This window comes from Tachypleus tridentatus, chromosome 3 (assembly GCF_004210375.1).
Source record: "Tachypleus tridentatus isolate NWPU-2018 chromosome 3, ASM421037v1, whole genome shotgun sequence".
Classification (NCBI taxonomy): Eukaryota; Metazoa; Arthropoda; class Merostomata; order Xiphosura; family Limulidae; genus Tachypleus; species Tachypleus tridentatus.
Genome location: NC_134827.1, coordinates 43,444,258 through 43,470,474, shown reverse-complemented (window position 1 = coordinate 43,470,474; position 26,217 = coordinate 43,444,258). Strand labels below are relative to the sequence as shown.

General features: G+C 35.1%; 1 protein-coding gene across 1 annotated transcript in view; it reads right to left on the bottom strand.

Moving 5' to 3' along the window:
* Positions 1-2,427: 2,427 nt before the first annotated feature.
* LOC143246780 (MKRN2 opposite strand protein-like) overlaps positions 2,428-26,217 on the bottom strand; it is a 28,574-nt gene continuing 4,784 nt past the window's right edge. The window contains exons 2-4 of the mRNA XM_076493931.1: positions 14,410-14,459; positions 3,930-4,095; positions 2,428-3,407 (exon numbers count right to left, since the gene is read on the bottom strand). Coding sequence (XP_076350046.1) covers positions 3,209-3,407; positions 3,930-4,095; positions 14,410-14,459 — 415 coding nt within the window. The 3' untranslated portion in view covers positions 2,428-3,208. The remainder of the gene's footprint in view (positions 3,408-3,929; positions 4,096-14,409; positions 14,460-26,217) is intronic.

Below are 26,217 nucleotides of genomic sequence, written 5' to 3'. Positions count from 1 at the left end.
CATTAGTTATTGAATGTACATTAATAAGAAGATGGGATTAAACCATTATTTAAAGAAACAAATTTTTATGGACAAGTGAGATTTTCATTGTTTAAGGTAGCTTTTGTTTATGACAGAATAAACAAAAACTGACAAAATGCAAAAATCTGCCATAAGTAGAGGATATATACTCATATTCAAACCATGTAGCCAGTACTGACAGATATTAACAGCTTGTATGCCATCAAATCAATAGCTTACATAATTACAGAGTACCACATTCTTGGCTTGTAATGAATTGTTAATTTCCTGAACATTCTGTAAGTCTGTCACTTCAACATTCTATCTAAAATATAACCAGGAACAACAACAGTCCTATTATTTACCATCATCTACTTTCCTATCTCATGTTCAGAATATCACAAACTTCATAACTGTTCATTCCACTCCAGCAATGCAATAAGCTTCTTTCATTATACCACAACAGAACTGTCGAAACAAAATTACAGTTGGTACCAAATGGTGAAAGATCCAATTAGAAACTGATAAATAGTACCAGCTTTATATAAAGGATACAGTCATTAGTACCAAGTTGGGTTCCAGTAAAGAAATTATCATATTTGTTACATATCATATTTCCACATCTGGCTAGAGTTTGATCTACAATACATACTACTTTGGGACCTGAACACAAAATACTGGAAAAGTATGAATGTCATCACTTGTGTTTGAGCTGTGTAAGTAAATAGTAACAATGTCACAATAATAAAATATGTTACATAACTTTAACTACTGAGTTCTGCGTAAGACAGCTGTCATCCCACACTGTACCAGAAACCGACTGAGCTCTGCATAAGACAGCTGTCATCCCACACTGCACCAGAAACCTACTGAGTTCTGAGAAAGACAGCTGTCATCCCACACTGTACCAGAAACCTATTGAGCTCTGCATAAGACAGCTGTCATCCCACACTGTACCAGAAACCTATTGTGCTCTGCATAAGACAGCTGTCATTCCACACTGTACCAGAAACCTACCAGGCTCTGTGAAAGTCATACACCTTTTTTCAGACAGCTGTCATCCCACACTGTACCAGAAACCTACTGAGTTCTGCGTAAGACAGCTGTCATCCCACACTGTACCAGAAACCTACTGAGCTCTGCATAAGACAGCTGTCATCCTACACTGTACCAGAAACCTATTGTGCTCTGCATAAGACAGCTGTCATTCCATACTGTACCAGAAACCTACCAGGCTCTGTGAAAGTCATACACCTTTTTTCAGACAGCTGTCATCCCACACTGTACCAGAAACCTACTGAGCTCTGCATAAGACACCTGTCATCCCACACTGTACCAGAAACCTACTGAGCTCTGCATAAGACAGCTGTCATCCCACACTGTACCAGAAACCTACTGAGCTCTGCATAAGACACCTGTCATCCCACACTGTACCAGAAACCTGCTGTGCTCTGCATAAGACAGCTGTCATCCCACACTGTACCAGAAACCTACTGAGCTCTGCATAAGACAGCTGTCATCCCACACTGTACCAGAATCCTGCTGTGCTCTGCATAAGACAGCTGTCATCCCACACTGTACCAGAAACCTACTGAGCTCTGCATAAGACACCTGTCATCCCACACTGTACCAGAAACCTGCTGTGCTCTGCATAAGACACCTGTCATCCCACACTGTACCAGAAACCTACTGAGCTCTGCGTAAGACACCTGTCATCCCACACTGTACCAGAAACCTGCTGTGCTCTGCATAAGACACCTGTCATCCCACACTGTACCAGAAACCTACTGAGCTCTGCGTAAGACAGCTGTCATCCCACACTCTACCAGAAACCTACTGAGCTCTGCGTAAGACCGCTGTCACACTGACATCTGAGCATTGTTGTAATGTAAATGCTCCAGCCTTTTACAGCCTACTCAGTTGCCTTGACGATATTTATCTTGTGACACCCTCTACCTCATCCCAGTAATGTATATAAGCACCTTACTCAAGTAATTTTATCACTTTTACAAAATTCATCTCAGTCTCTTATACCAGCTTATTGGGAAGAGAAGTATTACTAACAAAAGTGAGAAAATTATCCATCTATAAAACTTTGTATGCACGTGCATTCATGTCTATATGCTTCTTCTATATGTGTGCAGAAATGCATTTAATTTTTCTCCAATTTAACAGCATGAACTGTAACAGTACATACCACTATAACAGAAAACTGTTTGTACATGCAGCAGTAACTGTGACATAAAGCACACCAAGATTTATTAATATATAGTATCTGTTATACACTTTCAGAATATTGTGTCTTTAAAACAAATTACAAACTTTACAAAAATGCTCTTTGTAGTGTTTCACCTTCATGGTTTAGAACCAGTTATTTGTGGCCATGTTTACAGTCTAAGTAATCAGGTGAATAATAAGACAATTCACTAAGTTGTCTAAATACCACATTTATTAGAAAATATTTCTAACCCATGATACTTGACATTCACAGAGTTTCTGCACCAGGCAGACAGAGAACATTAAATAAATACCAAAATCTAAAAATATAATATATTGTATTAACTACACTTGTAGTTTTTAAAGACATTCATTTTAACATTTAAATACCAGTGAAATATTCTTCCATGTACTACTTAAGAGTTCAACTAGAAATACAAAAAATATCATTAGTGTTAAACTAGTTTCTTATTTTGGTGAAAAACTTAGGTTGTATCAGGTTCAAACAACACACCATAAATAATGCATGTGCAGTAAATAGGTGTTAATATGTTTAATCTGTTGGAAAAGAATCATGTTTACCAACCTAAGTATCTTCTACTCTAGAGTAACTTTTAACCTGAAGTGTATTAAAACATTACTCGATTCTGGCACATATGAATTTCATGACATATCACAGATATGGCCAGGCCAACTTTTTTACTGATGTATATGTGAATAAAACCAGAATCTGCTAAGAGATACATATATATAAATATAAAACTTGTTAAAACATTCATTGAAAATGATTATATGAATGAGATGAAATCTTTAAACAAACACTAATTTTAAATAATGTTCAGTAAGAGAACGTAAATATCCACGACATTGTGTAGAATTAGTTTTAACATATCCAGACACTAAAAAATCTTACTTTTAAAAACAAACCATTTCTGTGAACTAAGCACACTGATAAACTACACCACCTACTAATCACTCAAGCCTTACCATACTAGCACTGAACACAAACCCCATCTTTCTGCAAGATGCGAAAAAGAGCTATGTATTTTGCCGCACCACGAGTGCGAGGGATAATGAAATCCATGCAGAACCGCATTTTGTTCTGAAGAGATGGTTTCAGCTCTTTCACCTGTAGTGTTCTAAGAAATGTCAGAACAAATGTATAACAGTTGTGGTTCTCTTCATCATATCTGTCAAGAAATATAAACAGTTCACTGATTTAATACAAGTAAAGAAATACAAACACTTCACTAAATTAATATTATTCAAGAGCTAAGCTACACAGTAACAACTAAAAGTGCCCACGCTAGTGGTACACTACACAGTGACAACTAAAAGTGCCCACACTAGTGGTATACCAAACAGTGACAACTAAAAGTGCCCACCCTAGTGATACACTACACAGTGACATCTAAAAGTGCCCACACTAGTGGTATACAGCACAGTGAAAACTAGAAGTGCCCACACTCGTGGTATACAGCACAATGACAACTAGAAGTGCTCCCACTAGTGGTATACTACACAGTGACAACTAGAAGTGCCCACATTAGTGGGATACTACACAGTGACAACTAAAAGTGTTCACACTAGTGGTATACAGCACAGTGAAAACTAGAAGTGCTCCCACTAGTGGTATACTACACAGTGACAACTAGAAGTGCCCACACTAGTGAGATACTACACAGTGACAACTACAGAAACCTCTCGATTACCTGCTACAGTCCCACTTTTCTTGAGTGCTTACAACCTGAAGAGTGTAATCCCAGAATTCCTTCCAAGTGTTGTCACACTTAGCAACAACTGGAACTGCTAGACATTCAACCCAGTCTTCATTGTTTCCTGTCAGGAGACCCTCCTTATCGAATTCATAAACAACACCTGTAACACAAAGAATATTTGTAGTGATATCTTAATAACGAAAAACAAACCACTAGAAACCATAAAGTTACTGTAGTAAAAGAAAAACATAAGTTCTAGCCACATAATGAAACAATGGAAGGTGAAAATAAACTATGTGATGTAAACAAACAAATTAATTACTGTATTTCCAGCTTTCACAAATAGAAAAGATGCAAACCAAAGAATATTATCTGAACACTAAATTCTGGGCAAATACTTAATTTCTAACCTAACCAACACCAAAAGTCATTCTTATTGATCTGTGATGTACTATAGTCCTAATAAAGTTCTTAAGACTAAACACCATTTGTCTTCCTCAGCTTACCCAACCAACACCAAGAGTCATTCTTATTGATCTGTGATGTACTATAGTCCTAATAAAGTTCTTAAGACTAAACACCATTTGTCTTCCTCAGGTTACCTAACCAACACCAAGAGTCATTCTTATTGATCTGTGATGTACTATAGTCCTAATAAAGTTCTTAAGACTAAACACCATTTGTCTTCCTCAGGTTACCCAACCAACACCAAGAGTCATTCTTATTGATCTGTGATGTACTATAGTCCTAATAAAGTTCTTAAGACTAAACACCATTTGTCTTCCTCAGGTTACCTAACCAACACCAAGAGTCATTCTTATTGATCTGTGATGTACTATAGTCCTAATAAAGTTCTTAAGACTAAACACTATTTGTCATCCTCAGGTTTAGTGTGTTATTCAGTTGTTATCGAAGTGATTAAGGTAAACTGGATTGTACATATCATACATAACGTGTAACAAATTATTATTAATTAATAACAGATTTTAGTTGAACACAAAAACAATAAAATAATACTGTTGAATTTACTTAGTTACACAGCACTTAAATAGTTACTATTATATTGTAATAAATGTTTACTAAAATACATGTTTAATTTCACATTAATGCATTTATAAGATACGTGTTGAATTACTGATATTAACTGTTAAATTACACACTAACAAAAACTGTTACCACGTTACTTGTTCAATTACACACTAATAAAAACTGTTACCACATTACTTGTTCAATTGCACACTAATAAAAACCGTTACCACGTTACTTGTTCAATTACACACTAATAAAAACCGTTACCACGTTACTTGTTGAATTACACACTAATAAAAACCATTACCACGTTACTTGTTCAATTACACACAAAAATTGTTAGTATGTTCTTGTTGAATTACACACCAATAAAAACTGTTACTACATTACTTGTTGAATTACATACCAATAAAAACCGTTACTACATTACTTGTTGAATGACTAATGTAAAGAGTTACTACATTACTTGTTGAATTGCATGCTATTATATTTAAAAACACATTATTAAATTACTTGTTGGATTACTAAAGTAAACAGTTACTACATTACTTCTTGAATTACTAATTTAAACAGTTATTACTTGTTGAATTGTTAATATAAACAGTTACTACGTTACTTGTTGAATTGCTAATGTAAACAATTACTTCTTTACTTATTGAAGTACTAATGTAAACTGTTACTACATTACTTGTTCAATTGCTAGTGTAAACAGTTACTATGTTACTTGTTGAATTATATGCTAACATGTTTATAAACACATTACAACTCACTTGGGTTAACTTGATATCAGAATTTACAGAATGTCATAGTCTTACAACTTGGCCGAGAATAAAAACCAAAGAAGAAAAAATAGAACATCATATGTGAACTACATACAACGACAGACACTGGATGTGTACGTGAACTACATACAACGACAGACACTGGATGTGTAAGTGAACTACATACAACAACAGACACTGGATGTGTACGTGAACTACATACAACAACAGACACTGGATGTGTACGTGAACTACATACAACAACAGACACTGGATGTGTACGTGAACTGCATACAACAACAGACACTGGATGTGTACGTGAACTACATACAACAACAGACACTGGATGTGTACGTGAACTACATACAACAACAGACACTGGATGTGTACGTGAACTGCATACAACAACAGACACTGGATGTGTACGTGAATTACATACAACAACAGACACTGGATGTGTACGTGAATTACATACAACAACAGACACTGGATATGTACGTGAATTACATAAAACAACAGACACTGGATGTGTATGCATGGAATTACATACAACAAGAGATACTGGATGTACGAAGTATACGGAAAGAGAACAAGAAATGATTCAGTTCAGGAATTTAAACAAATTATTAAACATTTGAATTTCTCCATAAAACATATCTAAAATGGTTTCCACTGAAAACACCAAAAAACATGTTGAAGAGTTACAAGAAAAGTTAAAAACTTATGGTTTATATAGAGAATCATCTACAAATATACAAGAAAAGTTAAAATCTTATGGTTTATATAGAAAATCATCTACAAATATACAAGAAAAGTTAAAATCTTATGGTTTATATAAAAAATCATCTACAAATATACAAAAAAAATTAAAATCTTATGGTTTATATAGAGAATCTACAAATATACAAGAAATGTTAAAATCTTATGGTTTATATAGAGAATCATCTACAAATATACAAGAAAAGTTAAAAAACTTATGGTTTATATAGAAAATCATCTACAAATATACAAAAAAGTTAAAAACTTATGGTTTATATAGAGAATCATCTACAAATATACAAGAAAAGTTAAAATCTTATGGTTTATATAGAGAATCATCTACAAATATACAAAAAATGTTAAAATCTTATGGTTTATATAGAGAATCATCTACAAATATACAAGAAAAGTTAAAAAACTTATGGTTTATATAGAAAATCATCTACAAATATACAAAAAAGTTAAAAACTTATGGTTTATATAGAAAATCATCTACAAATATACAAGAAAGTTAAAATCTTATGGTTTATATAGAAAATCATCTACAAATATACAAAAAAGTTAAAATCTTATGGTTTATATAGAAAATCATCTACAAATATACAAGAAAAGTTAAAATCTTATGGTTTATATAAAAAATCATCTACAAATATACAAGAAAAGTTAAAATCTTATGGTTTATATAGAGAATCATCTACAAATATACAAGAAATGTTAAAATCTTATGGTTTATATAGAGAATCATCTACAAATATACAAGAAAAGTTAAAAAACTTATGGTTTATATAGAAAATCATCTACAAATATACAAAAAAGTTAAAAACTTATGGTTTATATAGAAAATCATCTACAAATTTACAAGAAAGTTAAAATCTTATGGTTTATATAGAAAATCATCTACAAATATACAAAAAAGTTAAAATCTTATGGTTTATATAGAAAATCATCTACAAATATACAAAAAGTTAAAATCTTATGGTTTATATAGAGAATCATCTACAAATATACAAAAAAGTTAAAATCTTATGGTTTATATAAAGAATCATCTACAAATACAAGAAAAGTTAAAATCTTATGGTTTATATAGAAAATCATCTACAAATATACAAGAAAAGTTAAAAACTTATGGTTTATATAGAGAATCATCTACAAATATACAAGAAAAGTTAAAATCTTATGGTTTATATAGAGAATCATCTACAAATATACAAGAAAAGTTAAAATCTTATGGTTTATATAGAGAATCATCTACAAATATACAAGAAAAGTTAAAACTTATGGTTTATATAGAAAATCATCTACAAATATACAAAAAAAGTTAAAATCTTATGGTTTATATAGAGAATCATCTACAAATATACAAGAAAAGTTAAAAACTTATGGTTTATATAGAAAATCATCTACAAATATACAAAAAAGTTAAAATCTTATGGTTTATATAGAGAATCATCTACAAATATACAAGAAAAGTTAAAATCTTATGGTTTATATAGAGAATCATCTACAAATATACAAGAAAAGTTAAAAAACTTATGGTTTATATAGAAAATCATCTACAAATATACAAAAAAGTTAAAATCTTATGGTTTATATAGAGAATCATCTACAAATATACAAGAAAAGTTAAAAATGGTTTATATAGAGAATCTTATGGTTTATATAGAAAATCATCTACAAATATACAAGAAAAGTTAAAAAACTTATGGTTTATATAGAAAATCATCTACAAATATACAAGAAAGTTAAAATCTTATGGTTTATATAGAAAATCATCTACAAATATACAAAAAAGTTAAAATCTTATGGTTTATATAGAAAATCATCTACAAATATACAAAAAGTTAAAATCTTATGGTTTATATAGAGAATCATCTACAAATATACAAAAAAGTTAAAATCTTATGGTTTATATAGAAAATCATCTACAAATATACAAGAAAAGTTAAAAACTTATGGTTTATATAGAGAATCATCTACAAATATACAAGAAAAGTTAAAATCTTATGGTTTATATAGAGAATCATCTACAAATATACAAGAAAAGTTAAAAACTTATGGCTTATATAGAAAATCATCTACAAATATACAAAAAAGTTAAAATCTTATGGTTTATATAGAGAATCATCTACAAATATAGAAGAAAAATTAAAATCTTATGGTTTATATAGAGAATCATCTACAAATATACAAGAAAAGTTAAAAACTTATGGTTTATATAGAAAATCATCTACAAATATACAAGAAAAGTTAAAATCTTATGGTTTATATAGAGAATCGTCTACAAATATACAAGAAAAGTTAAAATCTTATGGTTTATATAGAGAATCGTCTACAAATATACAAGAAAAGTTAAAATCTTATGGTTTATATAGAGAATCATCTACAAATATACAAGAAAAGTTAAAATCTTATGGTTTATATAGAAAATCATCTACAAATATCATTGCACTCAATACAGTTTTTCTTCAACTATCTATAGCAGACGTTTAATTTGTTTGTTATTCTTTAAGTGTTTGGAAACATCATTTCTTTCAAAAACCAAGCACTGAAGTCCAGTGTCACTTTTAGGTTTATTCTGACAACATCAATGACAGAAATGTCTGTAAGTATCAATACAATAATACTTACATAGGTGAAACAGAACTTAAACATTATGATATTCTGTCTCACACTTATAAACACAGCACAACAAATAAACAACTTTAAAATATTAAACAATGAGAACAGTACCAAGAGAAATAAAATACAAAAACATTAATTATTCATGAACTAAAAGATAACAGCCATAACCTAAGAAAACATACAGTAACCTGAAAATGGCCACAAGTGCTCAATATGGAGCAAAGGTTAAATAAAACTAAACAATCCAATCTCTGGCCCTTCATAATTGTGTCTTTGTTTTCCTATATTCTGTAATATGCTATTCACCTAGTAAAAGAATGTAATATACATAAAACAGTTGATTTCTTTATGACTGTCATAAAATAAAAATATTTAATGACATAATCAAGTTTTTCACAAATTCTAATACTTAGAAGAAAATATTTCTATAAACTGATCAAAGGACAAATCAACAGGAACTCTTCAACAGAATAATAAACAGAAATAGTTAGAGTTCAGCAACTGTTTACCATCAAATTATTCTTCTTTGTTGGGGATAACTTAACTAACTGGAAAGAAGTGATATGACACAGAGTGGTGTTATATATAGTAATACTAAATTCAGATTGTAAGTGGTGTACTTCAGGGCTCAGACTACAGAGTGCTGTTATATATACAGTCACACTGGAATCAGGTTGTAAGTGGTGTACCTCAAGACTCAGACTACAGAGTGGTGTTATATACAGTCACACTAGATTCAGGTTGTAAGTGGTGTACCTCAAGACTCAGACTACAGAGTGGTGTTATATACAGTCACACTAGATTCAGGTTGTAAGTGGTGTACCTCAAGACTCAGACTACAGAGTGGTGTTATATACAGTCACACTAGATTCAGGTTGTAAGTGGTGTACCTCAAGACTCAGACTACAGAGTGGTGTTATATACAGTCACACTAGATTCAGGTTGTAAGTGGTGTACCTCAAGACTCAGACTACAGAGTGGTGTTATATACAGTCACACTAGATTCAGGTTGTAAGTGGTGTACCTCAAGACTCAGACTACAAAGTGGTGTTATATACAGTCACACTAGATTAAGGTTGCAAATGGGGTACTTCAGGGCTCAGACTACAAAGTGGTGTTATATACAATCACACTAGATTAAGGTTGCAAATGGGGAACTTCAGGGCTCAGACTATAAAGTGGTGTTATATAAAGTCACACTAGATTCAGGTTGTAAGTGATGTACCTCAAGACTCAGACTACAAAGTGGTGTTATATACAGTTACGCTAGATTCAGGTTGTAAGTGGTGTACCTCAAGACTCAGACTACAAAGTGGTGTTACATACAGTCACACTAGATTCAGGTTGTAAGTGGTGTACCTCAAGACTCAGACTACAGAGTGGTGTTATATATAGTAATACTAAATTCAGATTGTAAGTGGTGTACTTCAGGGCTCAGACTACAGAGTGCTGTTATATATACAGTCACACTGGAATCAGGTTGTAAGTGGTGTACCTCAAGACTCAGACTACAGAGTGGTGTTATATACAGTCACACTAGATTCAGGTTGTAAGTGGTGTACCTCAAGACTCAGACTACAGAGTGGTGTTATATACAGTCACACTAGATTCAGGTTGTAAGTGGTGTACCTCAAGACTCAGACTACAGAGTGGTGTTATATACAGTCACACTAGATTCAGGTTGTAAGTGGTGTACCTCAAGACTCAGACTACAGAGTGGTGTTATATACAGTCACACTAGATTCAGGTTGTAAGTGGTGTACCTCAAGACTCAGACTACAAAGTGGTGTTATATACAGTCACACTAGATTAAGGTTGCAAATGGGGTACTTCAGGGCTCAGACTACAAAGTGGTGTTATATACAATCACACTAGATTAAGGTTGCAAATGGGGAACTTCAGGGCTCAGACTATAAAGTGGTGTTATATAAAGTCACACTAGATTCAGGTTGTAAGTGATGTACCTCAAGACTCAGACTACAAAGTGGTGTTATATACAGTTACGCTAGATTCAGGTTGTAAGTGGTGTACCTCAAGACTCAGACTACAAAGTGGTGTTACATACAGTCACACTAGATTCAGGTTGTAAGTGGTGTACCTCAAGACTCAGACTACAGAGTGGTGTTATATACAGTCACACTAGATTCAGGTTGTAAGTGGTGTACCTCAAGACTCAGACTACAAAGTGGTGTTATATACAGTCACACTAGATTCAGGTTGTAAGTGGTGTACCTCAAAACTCAGACTTAGGACCTTGTGCTTTTTCTGATTTACATCAGTGACAGATGAAACGCTAGTCAATTACTTAAATTTACAGATCATATCAAGGTCTTTGGTGTTGCTAGCTATGAAGAGCATGCTCCTGATTTACAAAAGAATTTAGATTATTTAGTAAGTTGGGTGAATAAATGGCAGATGAGTTTTAGTTGTAATGAATGTATGATACTGCATGTGGATTGTAACAGTTTGAACTGCAAGTATAATTTGGTTGGGAACAGCCTTAATAGTGTTAAGAGGAAAAGAGATCTTGGTGTAAAAGTCAGTCAGTCATACATGTACTGTTGCTACTGGTGTGACAAATAAGACATCCATACATGTACTGTTGCTAGTGGTGTGACAAATAAGATATCCATACATGTACTGTTATTAGTGGTGTGACAAATGAGACATCCATACATGTACTGTTGCTAGTGGTGTGACAAATAAGACATCCATACATGTACTGTTGCTAGTGGTGTGACAAATAAGACATCCATACATGTACTGTTGCTAGTGGTGTGACAAATAAGACATCCATACATGTACTGTTACCAGTGGTGTGACAAATAAGACATCCATACATGTACTGTTACTGGTGGTATGACAAATAAGACATCCATACATGTACTGTTACTGGTGGTATGACAAATAAGACATCCATACATGTACTGTTGCTAGTGGTGTGACAAATAAGACATCCATACATGTACTGTTATTAGTGGTGTGACAAATGAGACATCCATACATGTACTGTTGCTAGTGGTGTGACAAATAAGACATCCATACATGTACTGTTGCTAGTGGTGTGACAAATAAGACATCCATACATGTACTGTTACCAGTGGTGTGACAAATAAGACATCCATACATGTACTGTTACTGGTGGTATGACAAATAAGACATCCATACATGTACTGTTACTGGTGGTATGACAAATAAGACATCCATACATGTACTGTTGCTAGTGGTGTGACAAATAAGACATCCATACATGTACTGTTGCTAGTGGTGTGACAAATAAGACATCCATACATGTACTGTTGCTAGTGGTATGACAAATAAGACATCCATACATGTACTGTTGCTAGTGGTATGACAAATAAGACATCCATACATGTACTGTTACTAGTGGTATGACAAATAAGACATCCATACATGTACTGTTACTGGTGGTATGACAAATAAGACATCCATACATGTACTGTTACTAGTGGTGTGACAAATAAGACATCCATACATGTACTGTTGCTAGTAGTATGACAAATAAGACATCCATACATGTACTGTTGCTAGTAGTATGACAAATAAGACATCCATACATGTACTGTTGCTAGTAGTATGACAAATAAGACATCCATACATGTACTGTTACCAGTGGTGTGACAAATAAGACATCCATACATGTACTGTTACTGGTGGTATGACAAATAAGACATCCATACATGTACTGTTACTGGTGGTATGACAAATAAGACATCCATACATGTACTGTTACTGGTGGTATGACAAATAAGACATCCATACATGTACTGTTACTAGTGGTATGACAAATAAGACATCCATACATGTACTGTTGCTAGTGGTGTGACAAATAAGACATCCATACATGTACTGTTGCTAGTGGTGTGACAAATAAGACATCCATACATGTACTGTTACTAGTGGTGTGACAAATAAGACATCCATACATGTACTGTTACTAGTGGTATGACAAATAAGACATCCATACATGTACTGTTGCTAGTGGTGTGACAAATAAGACATCCATACATGTACTGTTACTAGTGGTGTGACAAATAAGACATCCATACATGTACTGTTGCTAGTGGTGTGACAAATAAGACATCCATACATGTACTGTTGCTAGTGGTATGACAAATAAGACATCCATACATGTACTGTTGCTAGTGGTATGACAAATAAGACATCCATACATGTACTGTTGCTAGTGGTATGACAAATAAGACATCCATACATGTACTGTTACTAGTGGTATGACAAATAAGACATCCATACATGTACTGTTGCTAGTGGTGTGACAAATAAGACATCCATACATGTACTGTTACTAGTGATGTGACAAATAGGATTTTAGGTGGTATCTGTATAAATATTGAATATAAGTCTAACAAGGTTATAACTTGGAATATTGTGTTTAACTTGGACTCCTTACCTTAGGAAAGACACTGAATTGTTGGAAAAGGTTCATAGAAGAATTAATAGAAAGGTACCTGGAATATTACTAAAATGGTACCTGGGATGCAGGGATTCTCATATGAGAGGCTGATCTCTCAAATTGTTTTCTCTTGAAAAAGAAACATTTGATGGGATCTGAAAGTGGTGTTTAAGATTGTACAGAGAATTAATGGTGCTGATACATCATGATTAATAGTGAGAACAGTAGGACTAGAGGACAGAAATATAAAGTCTGACAAGGTAGGAGTCATTTTTAGCTAAGAAAGTTTTATTTTTCTAGCAAATTGAACTACCTTTGCAATCGGTTACCTTCAGATGTTGTGGAAGTAATGAATTTAAGTAAGTTTAAACAATAACTTGATAACCTTCAGAACCAGTAACACCAATATATGCCAGAACCTCCACTTACCTTCAGAACTAGTAACACCAATATATGTCAGTTCTTCTACTTACCTTCAAAACTAATAACACCAATATATGCTAGTACTTCTACTTACCTTCAAAACTAGTAACACCAATATATGCTAGTACTCTACTTACCTTCAGAACTAGTAACACCAATATATGCTAGTACTTCTACTTACCTTCAGAACTAGTAACACCAATATATGCTAGTACTTCTACTTACCTTCAGAACAAGTAACACCAATATATGTCAGTACTTCCACTTACCTTCAGAACTAGTAACACCAATATATGTCAGTACTTCTACTTACCTTCAGAACTAGTAACACCAATATATGTCAGTACTTCCATTTACCTTCAGAACTAGTAACACCAATATATGTCAGTACTTCCACTTACCTTCAGAACTAGTAACACCAATATATGCTAGTACTTCTACTTACCTTCAGAACTAGTAACACCAATATGAAGATCTGCAGAATTACGATAATTGCTGAAATAGAAATTAAGGTAAATTTTAAAATTAGAATTGGTACAAAATATTAGAAATTAAGAACTTTTACATCATATAATAATTATGTTCTTGAGGAATATAAATCTTCATTAAAGTATTCTTGCAACTAAAAAACAAAAATGTATGAAAACATTTTCTGGAAAGTTATGGATTTACAACATTTATCATCTGTCTTCCCCTGTTAACATTCTTGGCATAACCAAAAATAAAACATATTTACTTTCTAACTTAAATGAAAAAATGTTCACATAATATTGGATAACAAACAAGCTGGTGTTATGGAAACCAAGCGTGTAGGTAATGTTTCTTCCGATATTTACTCAAAAATAACACAACTCCTTACTGTGGTAGCATACATAGCCCTCAAGTAGCTGTACATGAAATTCAAAACAAATGTAACTATGGTAAGAAACAGTTAACAAAGTTACAATCCAAGTTTTGACTAGGGAAAAAAACTAACACTGTTACAATCCAAGCTCTGATTAGGGGAAAAAAGAATTAATACTGTTATAATCAAAGTTCTCACTAGGGTAAAAAACTAACACTGTTTCAATCCATGCTCTGACTATGGAAAAAAAGAACTAACTTAAGCTCTGACTAGGGGAAAAAAGAACTAACACTTACAATCAAAGCTCTGACTAGGGGAAAAAAAGAGCTAACACTGTTACAATCAAAGCTCTGACTAGGGGAAAAAGAACTAACACTGTTATAATCAAAGCTGTGACTAGGGAAAAAGAACTAACACTTACAATCAAAGCTCTGAATAGGGGAAAAAGAACTAAAACTGTTACAATCAAAGTTCTGACTAAGGGGAAAAAAGAACCAAAACTGTTACAATCAAAGTTCTGACTAGGGAAAAAAAGAACCAAAACTGTTACAATCAAAGTTCTGACTAGGGGAAAAAAAGAACCAAAACTGTTACAATCAAAGTTCTGACTAGGGAAAAAAAGAACCAAAACTGTTACAATCAAAGTTCTGACTAGGGGAAAAAAAGAACTAAAACTGTTACAATCAAAGTTCTGACTAGGGGAAAAAAAGAACCAAAACTGTTACAATCAAAGCTCTGACTAGGGGAAAAAAAGAACTAAAACTGTTACAATCAAAGTTCTGACTAGGGGAAAAAAAGAACCAAAACTGTTACAATCAAAGTTCTGACTAGGGGAAAAAAGAACTAAAACTGTTACAATCAAAGCTCTGACTAGGGGAAAAAAGAACTAAAACTGTTACAATCAAAGCTCTGACTAGGGGAAAAAAAGAACTAAAACTGTTACAATCAAAGCTCTGACTAGGGGAAAAAAAGAACTAAAACTGTTACAATCAAAGTTCTGACTAAGGGGAAAAAAAGAATCAAAACTGTTACAATCAAAGTTCTGACTAGGGAAAAAAGAACCAAAACTGTTACAATCAAAGTTCTGACTAGGGAAAAAAAAGAACTAAAACTGTTACAATCAAAGTTCTGACGAGGGAAAAAAAGAACCAAAACTGTTACAATCAAAGTTCTGACTAGGGGAAAAAAAGAACTAAAACTGTTACAATCAAAGTTCTGACTAGGGGAAAAAAGAACTAAAACTGTTAGAATCAAAGCTCTGACTAGGGGAAAAAAGAACTAAACTGTTACAATCAAAGCTGTGACTAGAAGAAAAAGAACTAACACTGTTATAATCAAAGCTCTGACTAGGGGAAAAAAACTAACACTGTTATAATCAAAGCTCTGACTAGGGAAAAAGACTAACACTGTTATAATCAAAGCTCTGACTAGGGGAAAAAAAGAACTAACACTTACAATCAAAGCTCTGACTAGGGGAAAAAAGAACTAACACTTACAATCAAAGCTCTGACTAGGGAAAAAAGAACTAACACTGTTACAATCAAAGCTGTGACTAGGGGAAAAAGAACTAACACTGTTATAATCAAAACTCTGACTAGGGGAAAAAAGAACTAACACAATCAAAGCTCTGACTAGGGGAAAAGAACTAACACTGTTATAATCAAAGCTCTGAATAGAAAAAAAGAACTAACACTTACAATCAAAGCTCTGACTAGGGGAAAAGAACTAACACTGTTATAATCAAAGCTCTGACTAGGGGAAAAAGAACTAACACTGTTATAATCAAAGCTCTGAATAGGAAAAAAGAACTAACACTTACAATCAAAGCTCTGACTAGGGGAAAAGAACTAACACTGTTATAATCAAAGCTCTGACTAGGGGAAAAAGAACTAACACTGTTATAATCAAAGCTCTGAATAGGAAAAAAAGAACTAACACTTACAATCCTAGCTCTGACTAGGGGAGAAAAAAAAAAAACTGTTACAATCTAGGCCTGACTGTGATAAAACAAGCTAAAAAATGCAAGTTTTACTTTTATTGAACTGTTTTCTTATTGTATGTTAAATTAGATTATCTTGTACAATTCCAGTTTCCTTATTATAATGAGTACACCAAAGACCTTGATAAAAGAAAACACAACTCAAATAAAAATATCTTAAAAACATGTCAAATAAAATACTTGAAGAATTCAAGTTTTGGTCACATACACATTCGCAGATGAAGTACTTCAAATTCTAATTTTTGGCTGAGAAAGAATTCTTCCTAAAAACTAAAGATGGCATAAAATTCATAATGAAACCTAAAATCCCAAACTTGTTTTTATACCATTAATGGTTATAGGGTCCACACATGGAGCAGTTTTATGTTTTAGCATATTATAAAATAAAACAATCTTACCAATTACTTACTTCCTGTGTAAAACACCTCAGCAGTAATTACTAGTAATAACTGTAACAATGATAAACCATTATTTAAATTCCATTTTATTTTGGATATGACTCATAATCAAGGAACACAATCATTAACACCAACAGAATAATCAGGAACCCCAACGGTACTACAAAATTAAAGAAAAACGATTATGTTTAATCTCTGCAACTGATGTTGTGAGGTTTGTCATCAAAGTTTCCAATTTAACATGTGTCTATCAAATATGGACCAAAACTACCTAAACTCTCAAACTTTTGTAAAGTCATAAACAGCAAAGAAGGAAAGACATCACAGAACAATACAGTCCAACTTCTTTGTTACATCTATTTACTAAACAGAAAACTATTTTTGATGCAACTGTCTACAAACACATACATACACTGTCTTGTAACATGATTCATGTAAAAGTCCTTAAATATACTCAAAGTATAAGCATACATTTATTAAATACACAGACGGAAATGAAGTACCGTGAATTAAAGAAATATTACAAGTTATTAGAAACTAAGTATTACCAAAAATCAATGTGTCAAGAAACAACAGACAAATTGTTCAAAGGATCACATTGATACCAACCAAAATGTGATGATATAAAATACCAACTTACAAAGTGATTACAACTGTCAACAGTTGGTAAGCTGTACGTCAACCCCTAGAGTTGTTTCATAGAAACCATTAACTGGTAAAAACTGATAAAAAGACCTTGATTCAACAATAGAAACAAAATATACCAGGCACTAATGGGGAAATTAAAGAGCAAGGCTTAGAGTTTAGCAGTAGATGCAGTCATACTCAGAACAAAGACAACACCACACTGTCATACTCAGAACAAAGACAACACCACACTGTCACACTCAGGACAATGGCAACACCATACTGTCATGCACAGAACAAAGACAACAATACATTGTCACACACAGGACAATGGGAACACCACACTGTCACACTCAGGACAATACACTGTCATACTCAGAACAAAGACAACACCACACAATCATACTCAGAACAATGGGAACACCACACTGTCATACACAGAACAAAGACAACACCACACTGTCATACACAGGACAACAATACATAGTCATACACTGGACAAAGACAACACCACACTGTCACACTCAGGAAAACAATATACCATCATACTCAGGAGAAAAATACATTGTCATACACAGGACAATGGGAACACCACACTGTCATACTCAGAACAAAGACAACACCACACTATCATACTCAGAACAAAGATAACACCACACTATCATACTCAGAACAAAGATAACACCACACTGTCACACTCAGGACAACATTACACTGTCATACTCAGAACAAAGACAACACCACAATGTCATACACAGGACAACACCACACTATCATACTCAGAACAAAGATAACACCACACTGTCACACTCAGGACAACATTACACTGTCATACTCAGAACAAAGACAACACCACACTCTCATACTCAGGACAACACCACACTGTCACACTCAGGACAATACACTGTCATACTCAGAACAAAGACAACACCACACAATCATACTCAGGACAACAATACACTGTCATACACAGGGCAATGGCAACACCACACTGTCATACACAGGACAACAATACACTATCACACTCAGAACAAAGACAACACCACACAATCATACTCAGGACAACAATACACTGTCATACACAGGGCAATGGCAACACCACACTGTCATACACAGGACAACAATACACTATCATACACAGGACAATGGAAACACCACACTGTCACACTCAGGACAATACACTGTCACACTCAGAACAAAGACAACACCACACAATCATACTCAGGACAATGGGAACACCACACTGTCATACACAGGACAACAATACACTATCATACTCAGAACAAAGACAACACCACACTGTCACACTCAGGACAATGGCAACACCATACTGTCATACTCAGAACAAAGACAACACCACACTGTCACACTCAGGACAATGGCAACACCATACTGTCATACTCAGAACAAAGACAACACCACACTATCATACTCAGGACAACAATACATTGTCACACTCATGACAATGGGAACACCACACTGTCACACTCAGGACAATGGCAACACCACACTGTCATACTCAGGACAATGGCAACACCACACTGTCATACTCAGAACATAGACAACACCACACTGTCACACTCAGGACAACAATACACTGTCATACTCAGAACAAAGACAACGCCACACAATCATACTCAGGACAAAGACAACACCACACTCTCATACTCAGGACAACACCACACTGTCACACTCAGGACAATACACTGTCATACTCAGAACAAAGACAACACCACACAATCATACTCAGGACAACAATACACTGTCATACACAGGGCAATGGCAACACCACACTGTCATACACAGGACAACAATACACTATCACACTCAGAACAAAGACAACACCACACAATCATACTCAGGACAACAATACACTGTCATACACAGGACAACAATACACTATCATACACAGGACAATGGAAACACCACACTGTCACACTCAGGACAATACACTGTCATACTCAGAACAAAGACAACACCACACAATCATACTCAGGACAATGGGAACACCACACTGTCATACACAGGACAACAATACACTATCATACTCAGAACAAAGACAACACCACACTGTCACACTCAGGACAATGGCAACACCATACTGTCATACTCAGAACAAAGACAACACCACACTATCATACTCAGGACAACAATACATTGTCACACTCATGACAATGGGAACACCACACTGTCACACTCAGGACAATGGCAACACCACACTATCATACTCAGGACAATGGCAACACCACACTGTCATACTCAGAACATAGACAACACCACACTGTCACACTCAGGACAACAATACACTGTCATACTCAGAACAAAGACAACGCCACACAATCATACTCAGGACAACAATACATTGTCATACACAGGACAATGGGAACACCACAATGTCATACTTAAAACAACACCACACTATCACACTCAGAACAAAGACAACACCACACAATCATACTCAGAACAACAATACACTGTCATACACAGGGCAATGGGAACACCACACAATCATACTCAGGACAACAATACATTGTCATACACAGGACAACAATACATAGTCATACACTGGACAAAGACAACACCACACTGTCACACTCAGGAAAACAATACACTGTCATACACAGGACAATGAGAACACCACACTGTCACACTCAAGACAATACACTGTCATACTCAGAACAAAGACAACACCACACAATCATACTCAGGACAATGGGAACACCACACTGTCATACACCCAAAAAAGACAACACCACACTGTCATACTCAGAACAAAGACAACACCACACTATCATACTCAAGACAAAAATACATTGTCATACACAGGACAATGGGAACACCACACTGTCATACTCAGGACCATGGCAACACCACACTGTCACGCTCAGGACAATGGCAAGTCAATGACAGAACAGCTACATATGTACATCTTTGTTATAACCTGTAATAAATGACTAAACATTCAGTACAGTACATTAACTAATGATTCAGCAGTAACTTACTTATATTTAAACATGCAGTTTAGTTTACACTTGTTTCTGTTTGTTATCAAAGTTTCTTTAATCATTGGTTGTCTTTCACTAACAGTCTTTCTTTAGTACCACTTGGCCACATGTTGTATAGCATTAGATAATTTCTGTTTCTGACATGTGAATGATTTTTTACATCCTCAAAGAGGCACTGACCTGTCAGTCAGATATAACAGCTTATACATTTGGAGCACTGGTATCACTAAATTATATATTTTTGTTACTCAAAATAAATATATGGATTATTATTGATCTGTTTTTAATGGTTCTTATTCTAATTGGAATAGTTTTATCCTACATAAACCAAAAGAAAATTTTGTTAAACTTTTATCTATGGCATTTTAATGTAATTAGTTACTCACAATTATTTAAATAAGTAAACAATGCAATATTACTTCTAAACAAAAATGCATTTCTACATATACTTTAGGAAAAAGTTTATTAAAAAAATGAATGAAGCTTGCACTCCTAAGAAACAAAATTAAACATGTATTAAACAGTTATACATTATTAAACATAGTTATACATTATTGGTTGGTTGGTTGTTTGGCATTTAGTGGTGCAAAACAACTGGGCTATCAACACCAAAAACTAGTAAAAATATGAAAAAGTAAGATTGTTAAAATACATAAAAAGGAATCATGCTAAAACAAGTTACAATCTTAAATAGAGTTAAAAAGATCAATAGCCCTTAAAAATTTAAAATCACAACAGAGGTGGACAGTGTCATTGGTGATAGTAATAACAATGGTATGACAGTAAAATGTGGGCTATTGTGACCTCAGTGTCACACAGACATTGATGCATCAGTACCAGATAAAAGAAAGTGACGAGTTAAACACTGTGACCAACATGTAGGTTAGCCAGAACAACTTCCTCGTTCCGATCCTCACAGAAGCAAGACGACCAAAGAGCAATAGAAGGTTTGATCTGGAAAAGCTTGTTATCATGTTGCTCACTCTAAGCAAGCCAACTGCCAACTGATGTGCAGCCAAACCTTGAATACAGAACTGTAGTCTGTGATCAAGCCTTGAATACAGAACTGTAGTCTGTGATCAAGCCTTGAATACAGAACTGTAGTCTGTGATCAAGCCTTGAATACAGAACTGTAGTCTGTGATCAAGTCTTGAATACAGAACTGTAGTCTGTGATCAAGTCTTGAATACAGAACTGTAGTCTGTGATCAAGTCTTGAATACAGAACTGTAGTCTGTGATCAAGCCTTGAATACAGAACTGTAGTCTGTGATCAAGCCTTGAATACAGAACTGTAGTCTGTGATCAAGTCTTGAATACAGAACTGTAGTCTGTGATCAAGCCTTGAATACAGAACTGTAGTCTGTGATCAAGTCTTGAATACAGAACTGTAGTCTGTGATCAAGCCTTGAATACAAAACTGTAGTCTGTGATCAAGCCTTGAATACAGAACTGTAGTCTGTGATCAAGCCTTGAATACAGAACTGTAGTCTGTGATCAAGTCTTGAATACAGAACTGTAGTCTGTGATCAAGTCTTGAATACAGAACTGTAGTCTGTGATCAAGTCTTGAATACAGAACTGTAGTCTGTGATCAAGTCTTGAATACAGAACTGTAGTCTGTGATCAAGCCTTGAATACAGAACTGTAGTCTGTGATCAAGTCTTGAATACAGAACTGTAGTCTGTGATCAAGTCTTGAATACAGAACTGTAGTCTGTGATCAAGTCTTGAATACAGAACTGTAGTCTGTGATCAAGCCTTGAATACAGAACTGTAGTCTGTGATCAAGTCTTGAATACAGAACTGTAGTCTGTGATCAAGTCTTGAATACAGAACTGTAGTCTGTGATCAAGTCTTGAATACAGAACTGTAGTCTGTGATCAAGCCTTGAATACAGAACTGTAGTCTGTGATCAAGTCTTGAATACAGAACTGTAGTCTGTGATCAAGTCTTGAATACAGAACTGTAGTCTGTGATCAAGCCTTGAATACAGAACTGTAGTCTGTGATCAAGCCTTGAATACAGAACTGTAGTCTGTGATCAAGCCTTGAATACAGAACTGTAGTCTGTGATCAAGCCTTGAATACAGAACTGTAGTCTGTGATCAAGCCTTGAATACAGAACTGTAGTCTGTGATCAAGTCTTGAATACAGAACTGTAGTCTGTGATGAGACAGTCATGACAGTGATAGCACCAGAGCAGACAGACTTAACTTAGATGTCAGCGAGCTCATTCATGCAAATACCAACATGACCTGGTATTCAGAAAGACTGGACAAAAGTAGATGTTAAAGAGAAATGGCTCAGTTGGTTTTGAATATCAGCAAGAACAGGGTGTGAACTAACATGAAGTGATTCCTGGGCCAGTAGAGAGCTAAGCAAGTCAATATAAATAGTACAGTTCATGTACTGCATAGATTCTATGTGAGCCAGGGCAAGAGAAATGGTGTAAAATTCACCAGTGAACACAGAAACTGTAGAGGGAATTCTGTGTGCAATAACCAAACCACAAAAGAGCCCACACAGTCACCCGATTTTAAACCATATAAATGGAAATGAAAGTATGGTTCAAGAGATGTTTGCTAAACAGAAGGCAATAATTCCAATCAGGAGTATCCATCTTCTTCAGGTGACTCAAAGAAAGGTCACATGTAGGGATGGTAATTAGCTATGATAGGATGTGCTGATTGGTGGATGCGCTATGTTGTCCAAGGCCAAAAGGAAGAATGGCAGATTGTCTATTCTGAAAAAGCATGGTCCACTGTGGAAGGAAAACACAACTCCAGGTGAGATGCTGTGGTAAGAATTGAAGTTTTTGAAGCATGCTATTGAAGACAGTTTCAAATGGCAAAGGTATAGAGGAGGTTCATGAGACTCAGTGTACAAACTCTGGACTGGAGAAGTGCAGAAGGCCCCTGTGCAGAGCCAAAGACCCTGATGGTGAACAAGATCCAACATCTTCAAGGCCAAGGTCCTGGCAGAACCAAAGACCAGAAACCCATAGTCCAATTTTGATCGAATAAAGGCACAAAAGACTTTTAGCATTGAACATTGAACTGCTCCCCAAGAGGCGGAATAGAGGACACGGAGGATGTTCAGTGCTCTTGTACACTTGACACGTAGCTGTTTAATGTATGGAATAAAGGTCAGCTTACAATCAAAGATAAGCCCCAAGAACTTTGCCTCAGGGACCACGGGAAGCACCTCTTCTCCAAGACAGAGATCAGGATCTGGGTGAATACTCCAGTGGTGACAGAAGTGCATGCAAACAGTTTTGGAGCAAGAAATGATACAATTGTTTGCTGTGGTTCACTTAAATAAGTGGCTGATTGCAGCCTGTAGCTGCCATTCAATAATCCTCATGCTCGTTAAATGACACAAAATGTGGAAGTCGTCGACACAGAGACCATTTGCAACTGTAGGGGGGAATTGTCTATTGATGGCATTAATCTTTATAATGAAAAGTCTAACACTCAAGATAGCCCTGAGAAAAAGAACAGGAAGGTGTCAAAACCATGTGGACTTGAAATTGCCAGTTCATTAAAAAATGTTCAATAAAAATGGATAAATGGCCACATAACCTATACTAGTGGAGGTCTTACAAGATGCCATACCTCCACATTGTATCATAAGCTTTCTAAATGTAACAAAATACAGAAACATGATGCTGTCACTTGAGAAAGGCTTCCCTGATTGAGATTTCAAGTTGAATCAGGTGGTCCACAGTGGAGGGCTGTTATAACAACCCACATTGGGTGGGTTAGAGGAGGTCATTCGATTTGAGGAAACAAACAAGATAAGCATCCATCCTCTTTAAGATCTTACAGAGACAGCTTGTCAAAGCAATTGGACGGTAGTTCAAAGGAACCTTGGAATCTTTCCCAGGCTTAGGAAAAGTGAGTATAATAGCATCAGGAAAACATTCTCCTGCCAGATCTGGTTAAAAACAACAAGAAGGATAGCAAGAGAGGCAGTAAAGAGACAGCACAGCCTTTTGTAATGAATGTTATCGTGTACAACTGATGTACTGCCAGACCAATGAAGGGCAAGCTTGAATTCCACCAACATAAAGGGGAAATTATAGTCATAGAGATGATCAGCCCAAAAGAAAAGAGACAATTGCTTTGCCCATGTCTTGATACCTAAGAAGGTGAGGGATGAAGCAGAAGAGCTAGATGCAAAAGAAAAGGTTTCACTGAAAGTATTAATGATGCTCTGAGCATCAGCAACTTCACGACCATTAGAGAGCAAGATCAAAAGGGGGGCTCAGAAGTATACTCTCCACTGACCTTTCAAATCTTGTCCCATATGACTTTGCAGCTGGTGGTAGAAAAGATGCTTGATGTGTATTTAATCCAAAATTCCTTGTCGTTTTGACATCTGACTTACCAAGCATGTGCACAGGCCTGCTGAAATGCAATGCAATTTAAAAGTATGGGATACTTATGAAACATATCCTTAGTCTGTTTGAGCATTTCTTGCCATGTGGCAGGCAGGATTCCATCATAAAAGAGGATACTGTGGAAAGCATGTTGAGGTTTTAGGAATACAATGAGCAGCTGCCTGAACAATATGGTCAGTCACTACTGCCATGCAGTTGTCTATCCATGGCTGACAGACGAGAGCAGGATCAAGTCCTAAGATACCACTGAAAGAGGGCCAGGTGTCCTGGTCCAATTTTTATCAAGGCACGTGGGTCAGGTGGCATTGACCATGGTCAATCTCGCTCAAAATGATAGGAAAATGATCACTGCCTCATGGGTTATTGTCAACCCTCCAGGAAAAGTAAGAGAAAAGTGAAGAGGAGCAGAAAGAAAGATCAATAGCAGTAAAAGACTGACTAGGTACATGAACATAAGTATAAGAACCAGTATTGAAGAGAGATAGGTTGTGATCCAAGAGCATATGTTCTATGGAGCAACCAATCCCATCAATATCAGCCACACCCCTGAGGAGATTATGTCCATTAAAATCCATCAGGATTAAAAAAAGGAGATGGCTACTGTTCAATGACAGCATCAAGATCTGATTGATCATAGGTCTCTTCAGGAGTCAGTTAGAGAGAACAAACAGTAATGGTACGACCCAAGGAAGTACAGATGACTATAGCCTCCATGAGTATCTCAAGTGGCAAGGACAGGGTGGGCACGTGCTGATCAACCAGCAGTGCCACCCCACCATGCACTTGTCCATCACACAACCTGTCATTTCAAAGAAAATTGCCAAAGAGTAACTGTATCGGCAGGTTTCAGAAACGTTTACTGTGAGGAGAGACACATGGGATGGTAAAAATCAATCAAATCCTTAATGTCATATATATTTGAACAAAAGCTCCAGCAATTCCATTGGATCATAGTGGCCACATTTATTTATGTGAAAAAG